Here is a 15,090-nt window from a genome sequence, read left to right on the forward strand (position 1 = left end):
TTTTTCCAGAGTGTACTGAAATCACGGACCGCTCCACAGGCCTAACGGGAATCAGTATAAATGTTAACGAATTTTCCTGTGGCAAGGATGCATGCACAGGTAAGAGCAAAGTATTCAACAACTTGGGCGGGTGAGCGCACACCTCCAGCATTTCGAAGGGAGTAATGACCATGTAACCAGCAAGGGAACGATCAGCGGACAGACACATGGGCGAGCCATTGGTGAACAGGACAAAAGCAGGATTGTCAAGGAGCGTGGAGGATATATCAATGTGAGGAGAGGTGATAGAGTTGACCATCTGTAGACAGTCATGGTGGTTCGGATTCCAAGTCAGAGGAAGTAGAAAGGAGGGTAGCGGGATTCACTGAAGGCAGGTCACGAACCACATGAGAGCTGTAATGGGTCACTGGGCACTTCGGACCGCCATGGTTTTGGACAAGTACTCTGCTGGTGAAACCCTCTCGTTGGTTAACAAAGAGGATGAAAGGCTGACAATAATTGGATAAGCCCAAGGCTGGGGCCTGTGTCAGCTTGGAGGTCCAATCGACAGAACAAGGCTGACCCTTAAAGGTAACCTGACGTAAAATCGCATCCAAGCTCCGGTATTCAGGCACCCATTGGTGGCAATAGTTCACCATGCCAAGAAAAGACAGCATTTCCTGCCATGTAGAGGGTTGTGGGGCGTTGAGAATAGCAGCAACACGATCAGGACCCAGGTGACGAGTACCGTTCTCCAGGATGCAGCCTAGATATTGTATTGAGGTCTGACATCATTGTAGCTTGGCAGCAGAAACACAGTGCCCACAGGAGGCTAAGTGCCTATAGTACCCAGGGATGTATAAGCTAGATAGATTAACCATATGAAATGCAGGGTTACAGGGACAGGGGAATGGGTCTGGGTGGGATGCTTTTTGGAGGGTCGGTGTGGACTCACTTCCACGCTGTAGGGATTCTATCCATCCTGGTCCACCCCGGTCGATACTACAGTTAAGAAAGCACACTCTACTTTCTCAAAAGACTACGGAAATTCAGCATGTCCACAATTTCTGTTACCAATTTTTATAGATACACCATAGAAAGCATCCAATCCGGATGCATCACAGCTCAGTATAGCAATGGCTCTGCCCAAAACTGCAAGAAATTACTGAAAGTTGTGAACACGGCCCAGTACATCATGAATACCAACCTTCCGTCTATTGGCCCCACTGCCTCGGGAAAGTAGCCAGCATAGTCAAAGACTCCTCCCACCCAGGTTGTACTCTCCTCCATCCACTTCCACCTGGCAGAAGATATAGGAGTTTAAAAACATGTACCAACAGATTTAAGAATAGCAGCTTCCCTGTTGTTATCAGATTTATCAATGAGCCTTTCATATAATGAGAGTACGAGAGTATAATAAATCAAAGACAAATGGGAGTGTCTCAGCAGTTGCAATACATAACAATATAGAACATGGACTGAGGCTCAAAGATCAGATTTTCAGGAGCTAGGAGGAAGTTAAAGAGGAAGAACTTGTGTGTGTGTGTGTGTGTGGGGGGGGCAATCTCTGAATTACTCCCAATGCCATGCACCAGTGGCATAGAAATGGGGAGATAGGGAGAATCAAAATGTGGCTTGAATCATGCTGCAGTACAGGAGGCTTAGATTCTCGGGTCATAGGACACATCTCTTAAAAACAGGACAAGTTACAAATAGAATCAATGTACTCTTGGCCAGGTTCATCTGGCTGGTAGAGAAGGGTTTAAATTGGCAGCCAGATAGGAACCAATGTATAGAGAAGTATAAGAGAGGAGTAAGGCTCATAAAGGAGTGAGAATGTCTTGTGATACCAGAGAAGAAACACAGGAACAGGAGTAGGCCATTCAGCCCCTGCAGCCTGTCCCATCATTCAGTTAGATTATGGCTGATCTGTAGCCTAACCTCACACATCTGCCTGTAGCTCATATGTCTCATGCCTATCCTTAACAAAAATGTATCTATTTCAGATTTAAAATTAACAATTGATCAACCATCCAATGCGGTTAGTGGAAGAGAATTCCAATTTTCTGCCACCATTCATGTGTAGAAATGGTTCCTAACATCTCTCCTGAACAGTCTGGCCCTAATTCTTAGACTACATCCCTGGTAAAGGCAAGCCAGAGAACAATAGACCGGTGAGCCTGACCTCGGTGGTGGGCAAGTTCTTGGAGGTAATCCTGAGGGACAGGAAGTACATGTGTTTGGAAAGGCAAGAACTGATTCGGGATAGTCAACGTGGCTTTGTGTGTGGGAAATCATGTTTCACAAACTTGATTGAGTTTTTTTGAAGTAACAAAGAAGATTGATGAGGGCAGAGCCGTAGGTGTGATCTATATGGACTTCAGTAAGGTGTTCAACAAGGTTCCCCATGGGAGACTGATTAGCAAGGTTAGATCTCATGGAATAAAGGGAGAACTAGCCATTTGGATCTAGAACTGACTCAAAAGTAGAAGACAGAGGGTAGTGGTGGAGGGTTGTTTTTCAGACTGGAAGCCTGTGACCAGTGGAGTGCCACAAGGATCGGTGCTGGGTCCTCTACTTTTTATCATTTACATAAATGATTTGGTGCGAGCATAAGAGGTACAGTTAGTAAGTTTGCAGATGACACCAAAATTGGAGATGTAGTGGACAGCGAAGAGAGTTACCTCAGATTACAACAGGATCTGGACCAGATGGGCCAATGGCTGAGAAGTGGCAGATGGAGTTTAATTCAGATAAATGCAAGGTGCTGCATTTTGGGAAAGCAAACCTTAGCAGGACTTATACACTTAAGGTCCTAGGGAGTGTTGCTGAACAAAGAGACCTTGGAGTGCAGGTTCATAGCTCCTTAAAAGTGGAGTCGCAGGTAGATAGGATAGTGACTAAGGTGTTTGGTATGCTTTCCTTTATTGGTCAGAGTATTGAATACAGGAGTTGGGAGGTCACGTTACGGCTATACAGGACATTGGTTAGGCCTGTTGGAATATTGCATGCAAGTCTGGTCTCCTTCCTATCGGAAAGATGTTTTGAAACTTAGAAGGGTTCAGAAAAGATTTACAAGGATGTTGCCAGGGTTGGAGGATTTGAGCTATAGGGTGGGGCTGATCAGGCTGGGAGCGTCGGAGGCGGAGGGGTGACCTTATAGAGGTTTACAAAATTTTGAGGGGCATGGATAGGATAAATAGACAAAGTCTTTTCTCTGGGGTCGGGGAGTCCAGAACTAGAGGGCATAGGTTTAGGGTGAGAGGGGAAAGATATAAAAAAGACCTAAGGGGCAACTTTTTCACACACAGAGTGGTACTTGTATGGATTGAGCTGCCAGAGGATGTGGTGGAGGCTGGTACAATTGCAACATTTAAGAGGCATTTGGATGAGTATATGAATATGAAGGGTTTGGAAGGATATGGGCCGGGTGCTGGCAGGTGGGACTAGATTGGGTTGGAATATCCGGTCGGCATGGAAGGGTCTGTTTCCATGCTGTACATCTCTATGACTCTAACTCCCCAAAACAGCAGACGTAGTTTCTCTATCTATGCTGTGTTATATCTTGATATTATATCATATCTTGAAGTAGCACTTTATTCGATGGATCACACTAAGGCTGACAGGATTACAATGCGTGCATGTAAATGCACAGAATGAGATTGATGAGCAACAAGTGCTGAGTCCGATCTGGGAGTGTGAAATGACAACAACTATACAAATATGGGTTAAAATAATGAAGGCTTTCAAGGATATAAATTGCTCAGAAAAGATGGGGAAGAGAAAGCAAGGTTGGTTGGCAGTGCTGATTAGGGGCAAGGATGAGGATAGTGAAGAAGGTGTTTGGTATGCTTTCCTTTACTGGTCAGAGTATTGAGTACAGGAGTTGGGAGGTCACGTTACGGCTGTACAGGACATTGGTTAGGCCACTGTTGGAATATTGCGTGCAATTCTGGTCTCCATCCTATCGGAAAGATGTTGTGAAACTTGAAAGAGTTCAGAAAAGATTTATAAGGATGTTGCCAGGGTTGGAGGATTTGAGCTATAGGGAGATGCTGAGCAGGCTGAGGCTGTTTTCCCCCGAGTGTCGGAGGCTGAGGGTGACCTCATAAAGGTTTACAAAATAATGAGGGGCATGGATAGGATAAATAGGCAAAGTCTTTTCCCTGGGGTGAGTGAGTCCAGAACTAGAGGGCATAGGTTTAGGGTGCGAGAGGAAAGATATGAGAGACCTAAGGGACAACTTTTTTATGCAGAGGGTGGTACGTGTATGGAATGAGCTGCCAGAGGAAATGATGCAGGCTGGTACAATTGTGACATCTAAAAGGCATTTGGATAGGTATAGGAATAGGAAGGGTTTGGAAGGATATAAGCTGGGTGCTGGTAGGTGGCATTAGAATGGGTTGGGATATCTGGTCAGCACAGATCGGTTGGACCAAAGGGTCTGCTTCCGTGCTGACTCTATAACAGAATCCAGTTATTAGAGTTGAGAAGCAACTGGAGTATTCTAGTGGCCTTAACAGTGAGGGAACAAGAGAGATAAAGGAGAAACTTTGCAAAGGAAACAGAGAGATGTGCAAGACTGTATCATGGTGTTACTGAACGACTTGCTTCAATATTGAATAAAAACAGAAGTTTCTGGAAAAGCTCAGCAGGTCTGGTAGCATCTGTGGAGAAAAATCAGCGTTAATGTTTGGGGTCCGGACACCCTTCCTCAGAACTGGAATATGGATTGGGATAATGATGAGTAAAGGGTAAAGAAGGGGAGGAATTTCTGAAATGTGTTCAGGAGAAATTCCTTGACAATTATATTCTTAGTCAAACTAAGGAAGAGGAGAAGTGGAATTGTACTGGAGAATGACATAGATCAAATGGATCAAGTGGGGGTACATTTGGATGAGAGTGATCACAAGGTTTTAATGTAACAGAGAAGATCAACTGATAATTTAAATTAGAACTTCTAAATTGGAAGAGGTCTAACTTGAATGGAATGAGAGATCTGGTCAGGGATAAATGGAGCTGAAAATGTGTTGCTGGAAAAGCGCAGCAGGTCAGGCAGCATCCAAGGAGCAGGAGAATCGACGTTTCGGGCACGAGCCCTTCTTCAGGAAGTCCGAAACGTCGATTCTCCTGCTCCTTGGATGCTGCCTGACCTGCTGCGCTTTTCCAGCAACACATTTTCAACTCTGATCTCCAGCATCTGCAGTCCTAGCTTTCTCCCAGGGATAAATGGAACCAAGAAGTGACAGGAGAAACTAGCAATGTTTGTGAATGAACGTTTCCTGCATAAGCCAACTGCATTCCAACAGGAGGGAAGGGAAAGGGTAAGAGTAAAGTTGATTGAGTGGCAAAGCTCATTGACGGATAAGGGAGATAGAGAACATATCATAAATAAGAAGGTCAATGATGCACAAGGCTAAATTTTTCAAGTGAGAAACAGTTTTGTGGATTTTAAGAAAACATTCAACAAAATAACATATAAAAGACTCATTAATAAAATTAAAGTTCATGGAATAAGTGGGTAGAGTCAGAGATAAAAATCATCTTAAAGACAGAAAGCAGTTGAATGGTTGGTTTCACACTGGAATTGGGTGCTCCCCAAGCAGAGTAAAATTTCAAAATTTGCCAATGAGACCAAACTTGGAAATGTGACAAATAATGAAGACGATGCCAATCAACTAAAACAGGGCATAGACAAGCTTGCAGAATGGGCAGTGGGAGCTGGCATTTAATACAGGGAAGTGTGAGATTTTGGTAGAAAGAACAGGAATAGATTATATGAAGTGAAGGGCAGAGTGCTGAAGAATGTGCAGTGACAGAGGCATGATCAACAGTCTTTGAAGGTATCTGGATAAATTGAGACAGTGATTAGCAGAGTGTCTGGAATGCTAGTTTCATAAACAGAGGTATTGAGGACAAAGGTAGGGAAGTTAAACTAAACCTTTATAAAGCTCTGGTTAGGTCACAATCAGAATATTGCATCCAACTCAGGACATCATCCATTAGGGAGGATGAGAGGGTTCTGGACAGATTGTTGAGAAGATTTAACAGAATGGCTCCAAGTTGAGGAATTTGAGCTACAAGGCTAAGTTGGAGAAGTTGGGTTCTTGAAGCAAAGGAGGTTGCGGGGACGTATGATTGTGGTGCAAAGATTATGATTGCAATCTGGTAGACAAAGAAAATCTGATCCTTTTGGCTGTTGGTACAGGGGCACAGATTTCACATTTTGGACAAGAAACGTGGGGGAATGTGAGGAAAATCTTTTTACTCTATTGAGGGAGAGGAAACAGAGATCGTGAATGATTTGAAAAAAAAAATTGAACAGGCACTTGAAGGAAATAAATGACAGTGTTATTGTGAGATAGCAGAGGAATATATTGGATTTGTATACCATAGGAATGGGACTGGATTGTTGTACGGTAAGCCAGTGCAGACTCAATGGGTTGAATCGCCTCCTTCCATGACATAATGGCTCCATGGCTCATAGGAACATAAAAAAGGAGCAGGAATACATTATAGAGTTTACCACATAGGCTCGCCATTTAATATGATGATATCAGACTCTTTGAGCAGAAGTTTGATGATTGTGTGGACTGCAAAATGCTCATCGGCACTGCCTCACCTTCATGCAGTTGCCTCTTTGCTTAAAAATACAAACTCCCCATGGGCTGATGCTCAGAAACCACTTCCATTTAGCCAGTGGCATCCTCTTTCAGTGGGGAATTCATCACTGTTGTCAAACAATTTTTAATAAGGCCTTTGTGCATTCAAATTGGCTACCAGTCATCTTGGAAGGTAGGCACGGCCTAATTACACTTGTGGCTGCTCCTTGACCATTACTCTAACTGCCCCATTTGCCAATTAATACCCACTCAACAGCCTCATCCCATCACCAGTGGTGGGATTCATCATAGCTGGGCATTCCCTGAATGCCATCTTCTCCACAAAATCTGCCTGTGGACACTCACCTGGACCAGGGTCACGTGGTCACTTTGTTTGCTGCAAAACCAACTGTATTTATGGTCTCTGCATCAGCACTACCAGGCAACAAAGAATTGCAGCCTCTGATTGGCCAACAGTTCCCAGAGGACAGACCACCCTATCCTCAACCTCAACAGCACATTTCTCTGCAACTCTTAAGTGTGAGGGGAGACCCCATCATCTCCATTAAATAACATCCCCAGTCACACTTACTCACACAGCGATTTGGGCACAATCTTACACTCCCCCAGAGGGAAAATCCATAAATAATATTTGAAAATGAAAGTACATGTCCATGCACAGCCTCAGGTTTGAAATCTACAAGATGAGTTAGTTCAGTATTCACATGTTGTGACTGGTTTTTCTTCCGGGTCCATTTCATATTTGCTCTCTCACCCACATCAATACAAATATGCACTCGTACTCACTCACTATGCCACACGTGCACACATTCACAGCTGACTGCTTCTGTTTGGCCTCTTTGGTATAAGTTACATTGTTTTGTAAAATGGATCCTACTGTAGGGAAATTGCCATCTGCCAATCACATGGATCAGATCAGTGGCACACTGTTAAAAAGTGGTTAATGAACAAGGCTTTTCACTAAACAGAGATGATGAAATCTTAAGTAGTAAATGCCACACTCAACTGATCGGGTACTTCTGTGCAGAGGTAGAAAAGGTTAATCTTTAATCCTTCATCATATCTGCTGAGGGTTTCCAGCACTTTGTTTCAGATTGTCAGGAGCTGCCTTATGTACAAACATCAGTGCTCAAAGTAATCACTGTGACCACAGCAACAGCTCACAGGAATAATCAGATGACAAATGCTTTATTGTAAACAAAATTTCTATTCACCATTATTTTAACATTCACATTGTCAGAAACAGAATACATGCTGAAATGTTTTTATTAGAGTTTATAGTGGTTTATAAAGTTTATAAAGTTATATTATAGTTGTTTATAAAGAATTATCAGAATGGAATCAGTAAAATTGCACATATTCAATAAAATATAAAAATATTAGAGATCTGTATTTTCAGTTTCAAACACTTTGATACATTATGGTGAATAATCAGGTCACAGAGTTCATGACCTGTCATCAGTAAGGGGTCTTCACTCTCTGAGGGGACATGTCACAAATTTTAGCAATGGAAGACATACAATCTCTGGTCAGAACATCATGCCCTTGTGCAGCTACCAGCTTGGTCAGGGTCCCATTCAGCTGCTCCATGTGACAGGCAAGGTTCAGGTCCGAACCAGTTAAAGTGGCCATCATTCAAATACTGAATTCATTGGCTCACAATGTCATCGATATCCCAGCACAGCTTAGACACCCCCGGAAAGATGCAAAGTCAGACCCGTTTGGGGATACTGGAGAATGGTGGGTTCTAACTGAGTGGACACATTTAATTGAACTTTGAGATGCTTATTCCAATCAAATCCAGCCTCTTGATTATAAGCAGACAGCTTATTATTTCTGAAAAGAATTGGAATTTCTAAAGGGAACTTCAAATAAATATTTGATGCTTTGCTCGGTAAGTGTTTCCTACCACTGCTGCCATCATTGTTCTTTTGTTCACATTATATTGTGTTGGAGGCCAGTACAATTCTGTTGGCAGTAGTTATACTGAGGTTACATGAGCAATGCTGAGGCCAAACCTAATGAGATGCTGCTCCTCAGACTGAGCTGTGTGACAGTGACTGCACACACTCTGTGCAGTGTGGGACCTTCATCGGGAAGATGTTCAAGAACGACTTGTTTATCTGGATTCAGTCTCACAATGCACACAGTGTGAAGGAGCCAGATTGAAAATCCCTCCAGATTAGTCTTTATTAAATTGCTGCTTACCATTTCACAGAACTAGGCCAGGATTTGAATAACAATAAAAGTACAGAAATGGTTTCTGAGAGATATTCTGGCTTGGGCTGTGCCGGAACATTCCACAGCAGGGTGGGTGCAGAGTTGGGGGTGGGGGGAGGGGGTGGTGAATGGCATTTACAGGGTAGCTTTTCTGTTTGCTCATCAACTACCATTTCCTCTTGGCTCCTGTACAGAGAGCAGATGTGGAGAGAGCTTCAGCCTGGATCCATCCCACCTTCCAGGCTGAGGAAAGAAGTGTGGATGTGAACAGGAGAGCTCAAAAGGAGCAAAATGCAAGGCTATAATTCAAAATTAGTGGTCAGTACTCAAAACAAAATGGTGCCCAGCACCTGTACTCCATTACCATCTCCATCAAACTTGCTAGCACTGGGAAAGAACCTTGAATAAAATTAAGTACAATGCCAGTTAAATGCTTTAGGGTAAAAAAATCCTAAGGAAAAGCAGGAGAGTCCAGAGTAACAAGAGCAGTGATCAGCATTAGCACACAGTCTGGATCTCAGTTTTAATAAAATGAAATATAAATATGTTCATAAAAGGAAAGAGGATTGTAGTTTCTAGTTTATGGACTTGATTTGCAATGTGTTGCATTGTTATACATGATATTGATCCTGAAATGGATTTAGATTCACACAACTGAACTAGACTATTGAGTCACTATGTACAGCACAATAGCATTGAGTCAAATTTCAGGATAAGTAACAAACCTGCAGCAGGTTTGAGAAAACTCATTCTCAGCATGGCCTTATAAAGATCCAAGTCATTGCAGTGGAAGGGAATGCTCCTTTCATAGTCAAAGGGGAAAAATGGCATTTGTACGGCACGTTTCACAGCATCAAGTCATTCCAAATCACTTGCAGCCAATTAAGTTGTTCTGAAGGGCTTTCACAGTTGTAATGCAGAAAACATAGTAACTGGTCTGTACACAGCAAGATCCCACAAGTAACATGAAGAGAGCCAACTAGTCTTCATCTCTCAACCCACATCAGACTTCCAATGCTCAAGTATTTAATTTATTGGAAGGCAAACACTGGAGTAAATTCCACTAAGCATATTACCATACTCAGGCTAATTTCTGAGGTAGCTCCTTTCAGCATTGTTCCTATTCAGTGATAGCCCACCATGGGCATACAGCATTGTCACATCAAGTCTGTTGCATTGGACAGTGAAACAGAATGCAACCAAAGTCCCTGGTAAATGCCCCATTCTTTTAGTATCAGTGAGGAGATTTTATTGAATTGTGATCCCAAAGCAGTCATGGTACAAGTCGGGAATCAGAGTGTAGCTAAACTCAGGGCACCCACTAACAGATCTGTGACTAAAACCAGACACTTACATTTTTCCTATCCTGTGGCTTGCTTACACTTCAACACATGCAAACAAGACTGGTGAGGGGGAGGAGATGAGGACGGTGATGAGGTGTTTGAATCCGAACTGCAGGTGGAGGGGAAAGCCTAAAGGGAAGAGAGGCTGATTGGACTGTATGGGTCAGGGAAAGGCAGGGGTCAGGGAAAGGCAGGGGTCAGGGAAAGGCAGGGGTCAGGGAATGGCAGGGGTCATCTTATTAATCTCTTCCCACCTTTGCAAATACTTGACTTCACCACCTGGTTAGAAGGAAGTTTGCCACAGGACTCACTGGAGTCTCTTTCCCCCTTAAAAACTGGTTTTGCCCATTCAGCTGTTGTTGCAACTGTCCCCATGGACTGGATCCCAGCATTTCCTCCTCCAGCCCCTATGTCAGCAAACTGCACACTGAAGAACACAGAGGCTTCTGAAAGCCTGGCCAAGCTGATCCTGAGACAGAAACAGATAACAAGGTCACAGTGGAATTTGGTTAACTGTTGGAGCTCTTACTGACCACACCTTCTGAGATAACTATGCTGAACCTGCCTATGGCTAGCTCAGAATTTGCAGGTGAGATATAGCTACTTCTAGAATAAAAAAATCTGATCTCTAATTAATATTTGTTGAAGGTTTAAAATGACATGCTCATTCACAATCAGTTATCTGGAGAACGAATTGAAGGCAGTTGTCAATTAATTAACAAACTGTGAAGCCTATCCAATATTTCTCTTTCAATCAGTAAAAAGTGATTATCTGGTCATTAAATTATCACTGTTTGTGGGAGTTAACTTTGTACTTTTCATTATCCTGAGGCTGTGAAAGGCACCTGAAGAATAGATTAATCAAATATCGATCTCTGCCTAAACATGAAGGGTTAATTTGTACACTCAGGTTTATGTTTGCATTTTCATACTTGTGGATGTGTTTTCACATACAGGTGGTTTTGTTCTCAAATGAAAACCCCATGACACAGGTGGGAAGGGTATGGGCCTGAACTGTCATGGAGGTGGGTTTCCTGTCCAATTAAGAGCTTCAGATCAGTTCTTGAAGTTGCAGAGCCAATCAGAAGTCTTCCACCTTCATGTAAACACCCAATTATTCTATTAGGTAAATGACTAGGAGGGCATCTCAAAAAGAAATTGCTCTCCTAACCACTTTTTAAAGAGTAGTTATAAAGAAGTGCACAAAGCAGTCAAGACCACCTTTGTTACGGTTGAAAAGGAGGGTGTAAAATCCCTGTATATGCAGGCAGGGAAGAGATGGGAGGCCTTCCTGAAACCCTGCTGTCCCACTACCACCCAAGCCGTTGCCTAACCTCCAGGCAGCTGACAAACCCTCATACCTCAGTTACATTGGGAAGCTGGAGGCTGATGGTAAAGTGTCAGTCAACCTCAGTCAGCTGTAACAAAACTCGGAATAAGCCAAACTGCCTGTCCTGCCTGCCTAGTGAGCAGATTTTCTCTCTGGATCTCAATCCTATCTCCCCAAAGGCAGAGGGCGTATGAATTGTGCCCTACGACCAATATTTTGAGACAGCCAGGCTGTTGCTGCCCTGGTTAGAACATAAAAATTTATCCCTGGATCAATTTAAACCTAGATATTTGTGTTTGAAACAATAGTTCAGACTTCACACGAGAAGATTCTGATATTAAAATTAATGTACGCATGGGAGAGTTATGCCCAGTACATTCTGCACAATTCCTGCAGCAATGGTGATCAACAAAATGCAGATTGGAAGAGGTCTTATTCAACTTATTAAAAAAGGACCATTGACCATTTGATTTTCTTCTCATTAAATCTGCTTTGATTGGTAGGTTCATTTTAAGATTGCTGAGGCTAATGACTCCTAGTGACTCAGTGCTCATTGGGTGTGTTGGGAGCTGAGTGTGTCGGACATGCGAGTTTCCTTGTGCAGTGCATTTTGTGTTAAAAACAAACTGAACTTCTTGGACCAAATTTTCAAAAAAGTTCAGCCAATAATGAATTTGGTCTGGACAGACACTGTGCCAGCAGTGTGTTGGTCAGTGTTGGCTCAAAAACAGCAGCTATCTGCACTTTGCTCGCTGACTCATGCCGAATACTTAGTGATTTTCTCTTCAGTGCAATTTCTTGAAGCACCTGAAGAAACTCTGAAGAGGAAGAATTCCACAAAGAGTGACTGCAGCCAACACTCACTTCAATCCAGGTCCAATAACAGCACACGACTCACTTATCATCAACACTTGCTCCACAGGCACTGCTACCAGTTCCACACATTCCCTTTACTGTGTCACAGGAGCTGACCGGAGTGATGTGGGTCAGTGACTGTGATGACGATTAACACCCAGATTCTTTATGGAGCCAGCACCATTCTTCAAGCCCTCGTCATCTTCATCACTCCCATCACACTCCTCTTGATCACTGCGATCATCACCATCCAACTGAAAGACAAACAATGTTGCTTTGTTAATAGACAATTTGCAAGACATACTTTAAAGCCGCTTGTGGTACAGTTGTAATGATGTTGATGGGCCCAGTTGTATTATTGCTAGACTATTAATCCAAAAACTGAGTTAATGTTCTGGAGACAGGCTCGAATCCCACCATGAGTTGGTGGAATTAGAATTCAATAAAAAGAAATCTGTAATTAAGAATCTACTCATAGCCATGAAACCATTGTCAATTGGTGGAAAACCCCATCTGGTTCACTAATGTCCTTCAGGAAAAGAAATCTCTCTGATCTGCCCTCTGAAATGGTTGAATGAGATGCTCAAGATTTAACTCAAGTCTTGAAATTTGCTCTGATCCATATTACTGACCCACAGCACACTTTAATTTGCAGCAGTTATGTTCCACAGGCAGCCTCAAGAGAAAGGATTTGGCCTGGATCATTTCAGGTGCCCTGAGTGTGCAAATAAAAAAAGGTGCTATCTCCAAGTTCTGTGCTGAACTCCAGCTGGATTCAGGAGATGCGAGTCTGCTGTGTCTTTAATGATCCCAGCTCATTACTATTTCCGATTCTAGTGAGCTAAAATACATTTTTCAAATCTTGCAGTGGCATTACTTGAGGCTGACAGCAGACATTCCTTGGTGCATTGGTTCAACATCAAGGTAGCTCTTTTCCACAGTGATTTCACTGACAGAACAGCACTGGCCCAACTGGGATTGTCAGCCAACCTCCAGGATTGGAGTGAGTTCCCAGAAGAAAATCATTGGGACATTCAAAAGAAAGCTTTCCTTTATTCTTGTGATCCTTTCACTGAAAGGTTATAACATCTTTGGGGAAAGACGACAACAGGCCGTTATGCAGAATCATCCAATTGACTAACGAAGGAGTTGATCAGTTCCCAACTGGTTTAAAGGACTGCCAAGGAGGAGAGATTACTGCAAGTGATGATTTATCCTCTAAAACCAGCATTCAACTCAAAATACTGGGAGGGTGTTGGCCCCTTTAAGGAGGTTGATAGTCATTGACAATAATGTTAAATTGACTTAATGACTTTTGGAAGAGTGCACGTACTCTGTTTCTACAACTGGAATCCTCAAAAGATGGCATCATTCTGTCTGTCAAAAGGACAATAACCAACCTCCTGACTGAACTTCAGTTCTGAATAGCAATTAAAATCAGAATTGAAATGTTAACTCTGTTTCTCTTTCCATAGATGCTGCCAGACCTGTTTAGTTTCTCTAGCACTTTGTTTTAATTTTAGTAGTAAATGGAATCCAGACTTGGATAAACCATTATCTTTGTTGATCGCAACTGCTTGGAAGAACGTCATGATTTGGAGATGTTGGTGTTGGACTGGGACGTACAAAAGTTAAAAATCACAACACCGGGTTATAGTCCAAAAGGTTTAATTGGAAGCACTAGCTTTCGGAGTTCCGCTCCTTCATCAGGTGATTGACTTCACCTGATGAAGGAGCGTTGCTCGAAAAGCTAGTGTGCTTCCAATTAAACCTGTTAGACTATAACCCGGTGTTGTGTGATTTTTTAACTTGGAAGAAAACTAGTCTTGGAGCGCCACCTTGTGGCTGGTCAGCTATGCTCAGGAATTGGCCAAAATGTCCAATTTCTTTCCATCATAACTGCTGCTGTACACTTTAACCGGGTGGAGCATTACAATGTGCTTCACCGTCTTCGGAAAACTTCAGCCAAAAAACTGAGGGGTTTCAAGACTGGGGGCATTTTTTTTAAGGTGAGAGGAGGAAGATTTAAAAAGACATGGAGGGAACATTTTTTTTTAAAACAAAGCATGGTTCGTGTATGGAACTTCCACAGCAAGTGGTGGATGTGGGTACAGTTAGTTATTTAAAAGATATTTGGATAAGAACATGAATAATAAATGACTGGAGGGATATGGGTCAAGTGCAGGCAGGTGCAAACCAGTTAGTTTGGTTAGTATGGTCAGCATGAGTTGGTTGGACCGAACGGTCTGTTTCCTTACTATATGACTCTATATCCCTGACTAAAATCACACATTTAGCTGGAAATGATATGGATGTCAGATAGACTCAGTTGCTTACAGGAAAGGAGGAAGCCATTCAGCCCATCGTGTCTGCACTGGTCCAATAAATATGACTAAAATCTGATTTTCTTCCCCTGAAGACTATGGCAACACAAATGGATATCTAAATATTACTTAACATGTTGAGAATTTTAGACTCAACTACCCTTTCAGGCCCACAGTTCCAAATCCTCAACATCTTCCACATGAAAAAGAAATTCTCCTCAACTCGATATAGCCTTACCTCTTACCCTAAACTCTATGCTCTGTGGTAACTGATCCCTCGACTAATGGGATAAGTGACTTCTATATCACAATATCTATGCTCTTCATAATCTTATACACCTCTATCCGGCTCCTTCTCAACCAGGAAAACTAACCCAGCATTTCCAATCGCTCCTAATAGCTCAGGTATCCTGGTT

General features: G+C 42.7%; 1 protein-coding gene across 1 annotated transcript in view; it reads right to left on the bottom strand.

The window, feature by feature from the left end:
* Positions 1-7,762: 7,762 nt before the first annotated feature.
* The window catches only part of cers3a (ceramide synthase 3a), a 96,555-nt gene continuing 89,227 nt past the window's right edge, over positions 7,763-15,090 (bottom strand). The window contains exon 11 of the mRNA XM_087981335.1: positions 7,763-12,604. Within this exon, the coding sequence (XP_087837461.1) occupies positions 12,482-12,604 (123 nt within the window). The 3' untranslated portion in view covers positions 7,763-12,481. The remainder of the gene's footprint in view (positions 12,605-15,090) is intronic.

The sequence above is a fragment of the Chiloscyllium plagiosum genome, unplaced genomic scaffold (assembly GCF_037043375.1).
Source record: "Chiloscyllium plagiosum isolate Xiang-an unplaced genomic scaffold, Cpla_swu_hap1 HiC_scaffold_39, whole genome shotgun sequence".
Lineage (NCBI taxonomy): Eukaryota > Metazoa > Chordata > Chondrichthyes > Orectolobiformes > Hemiscylliidae > Chiloscyllium > Chiloscyllium plagiosum.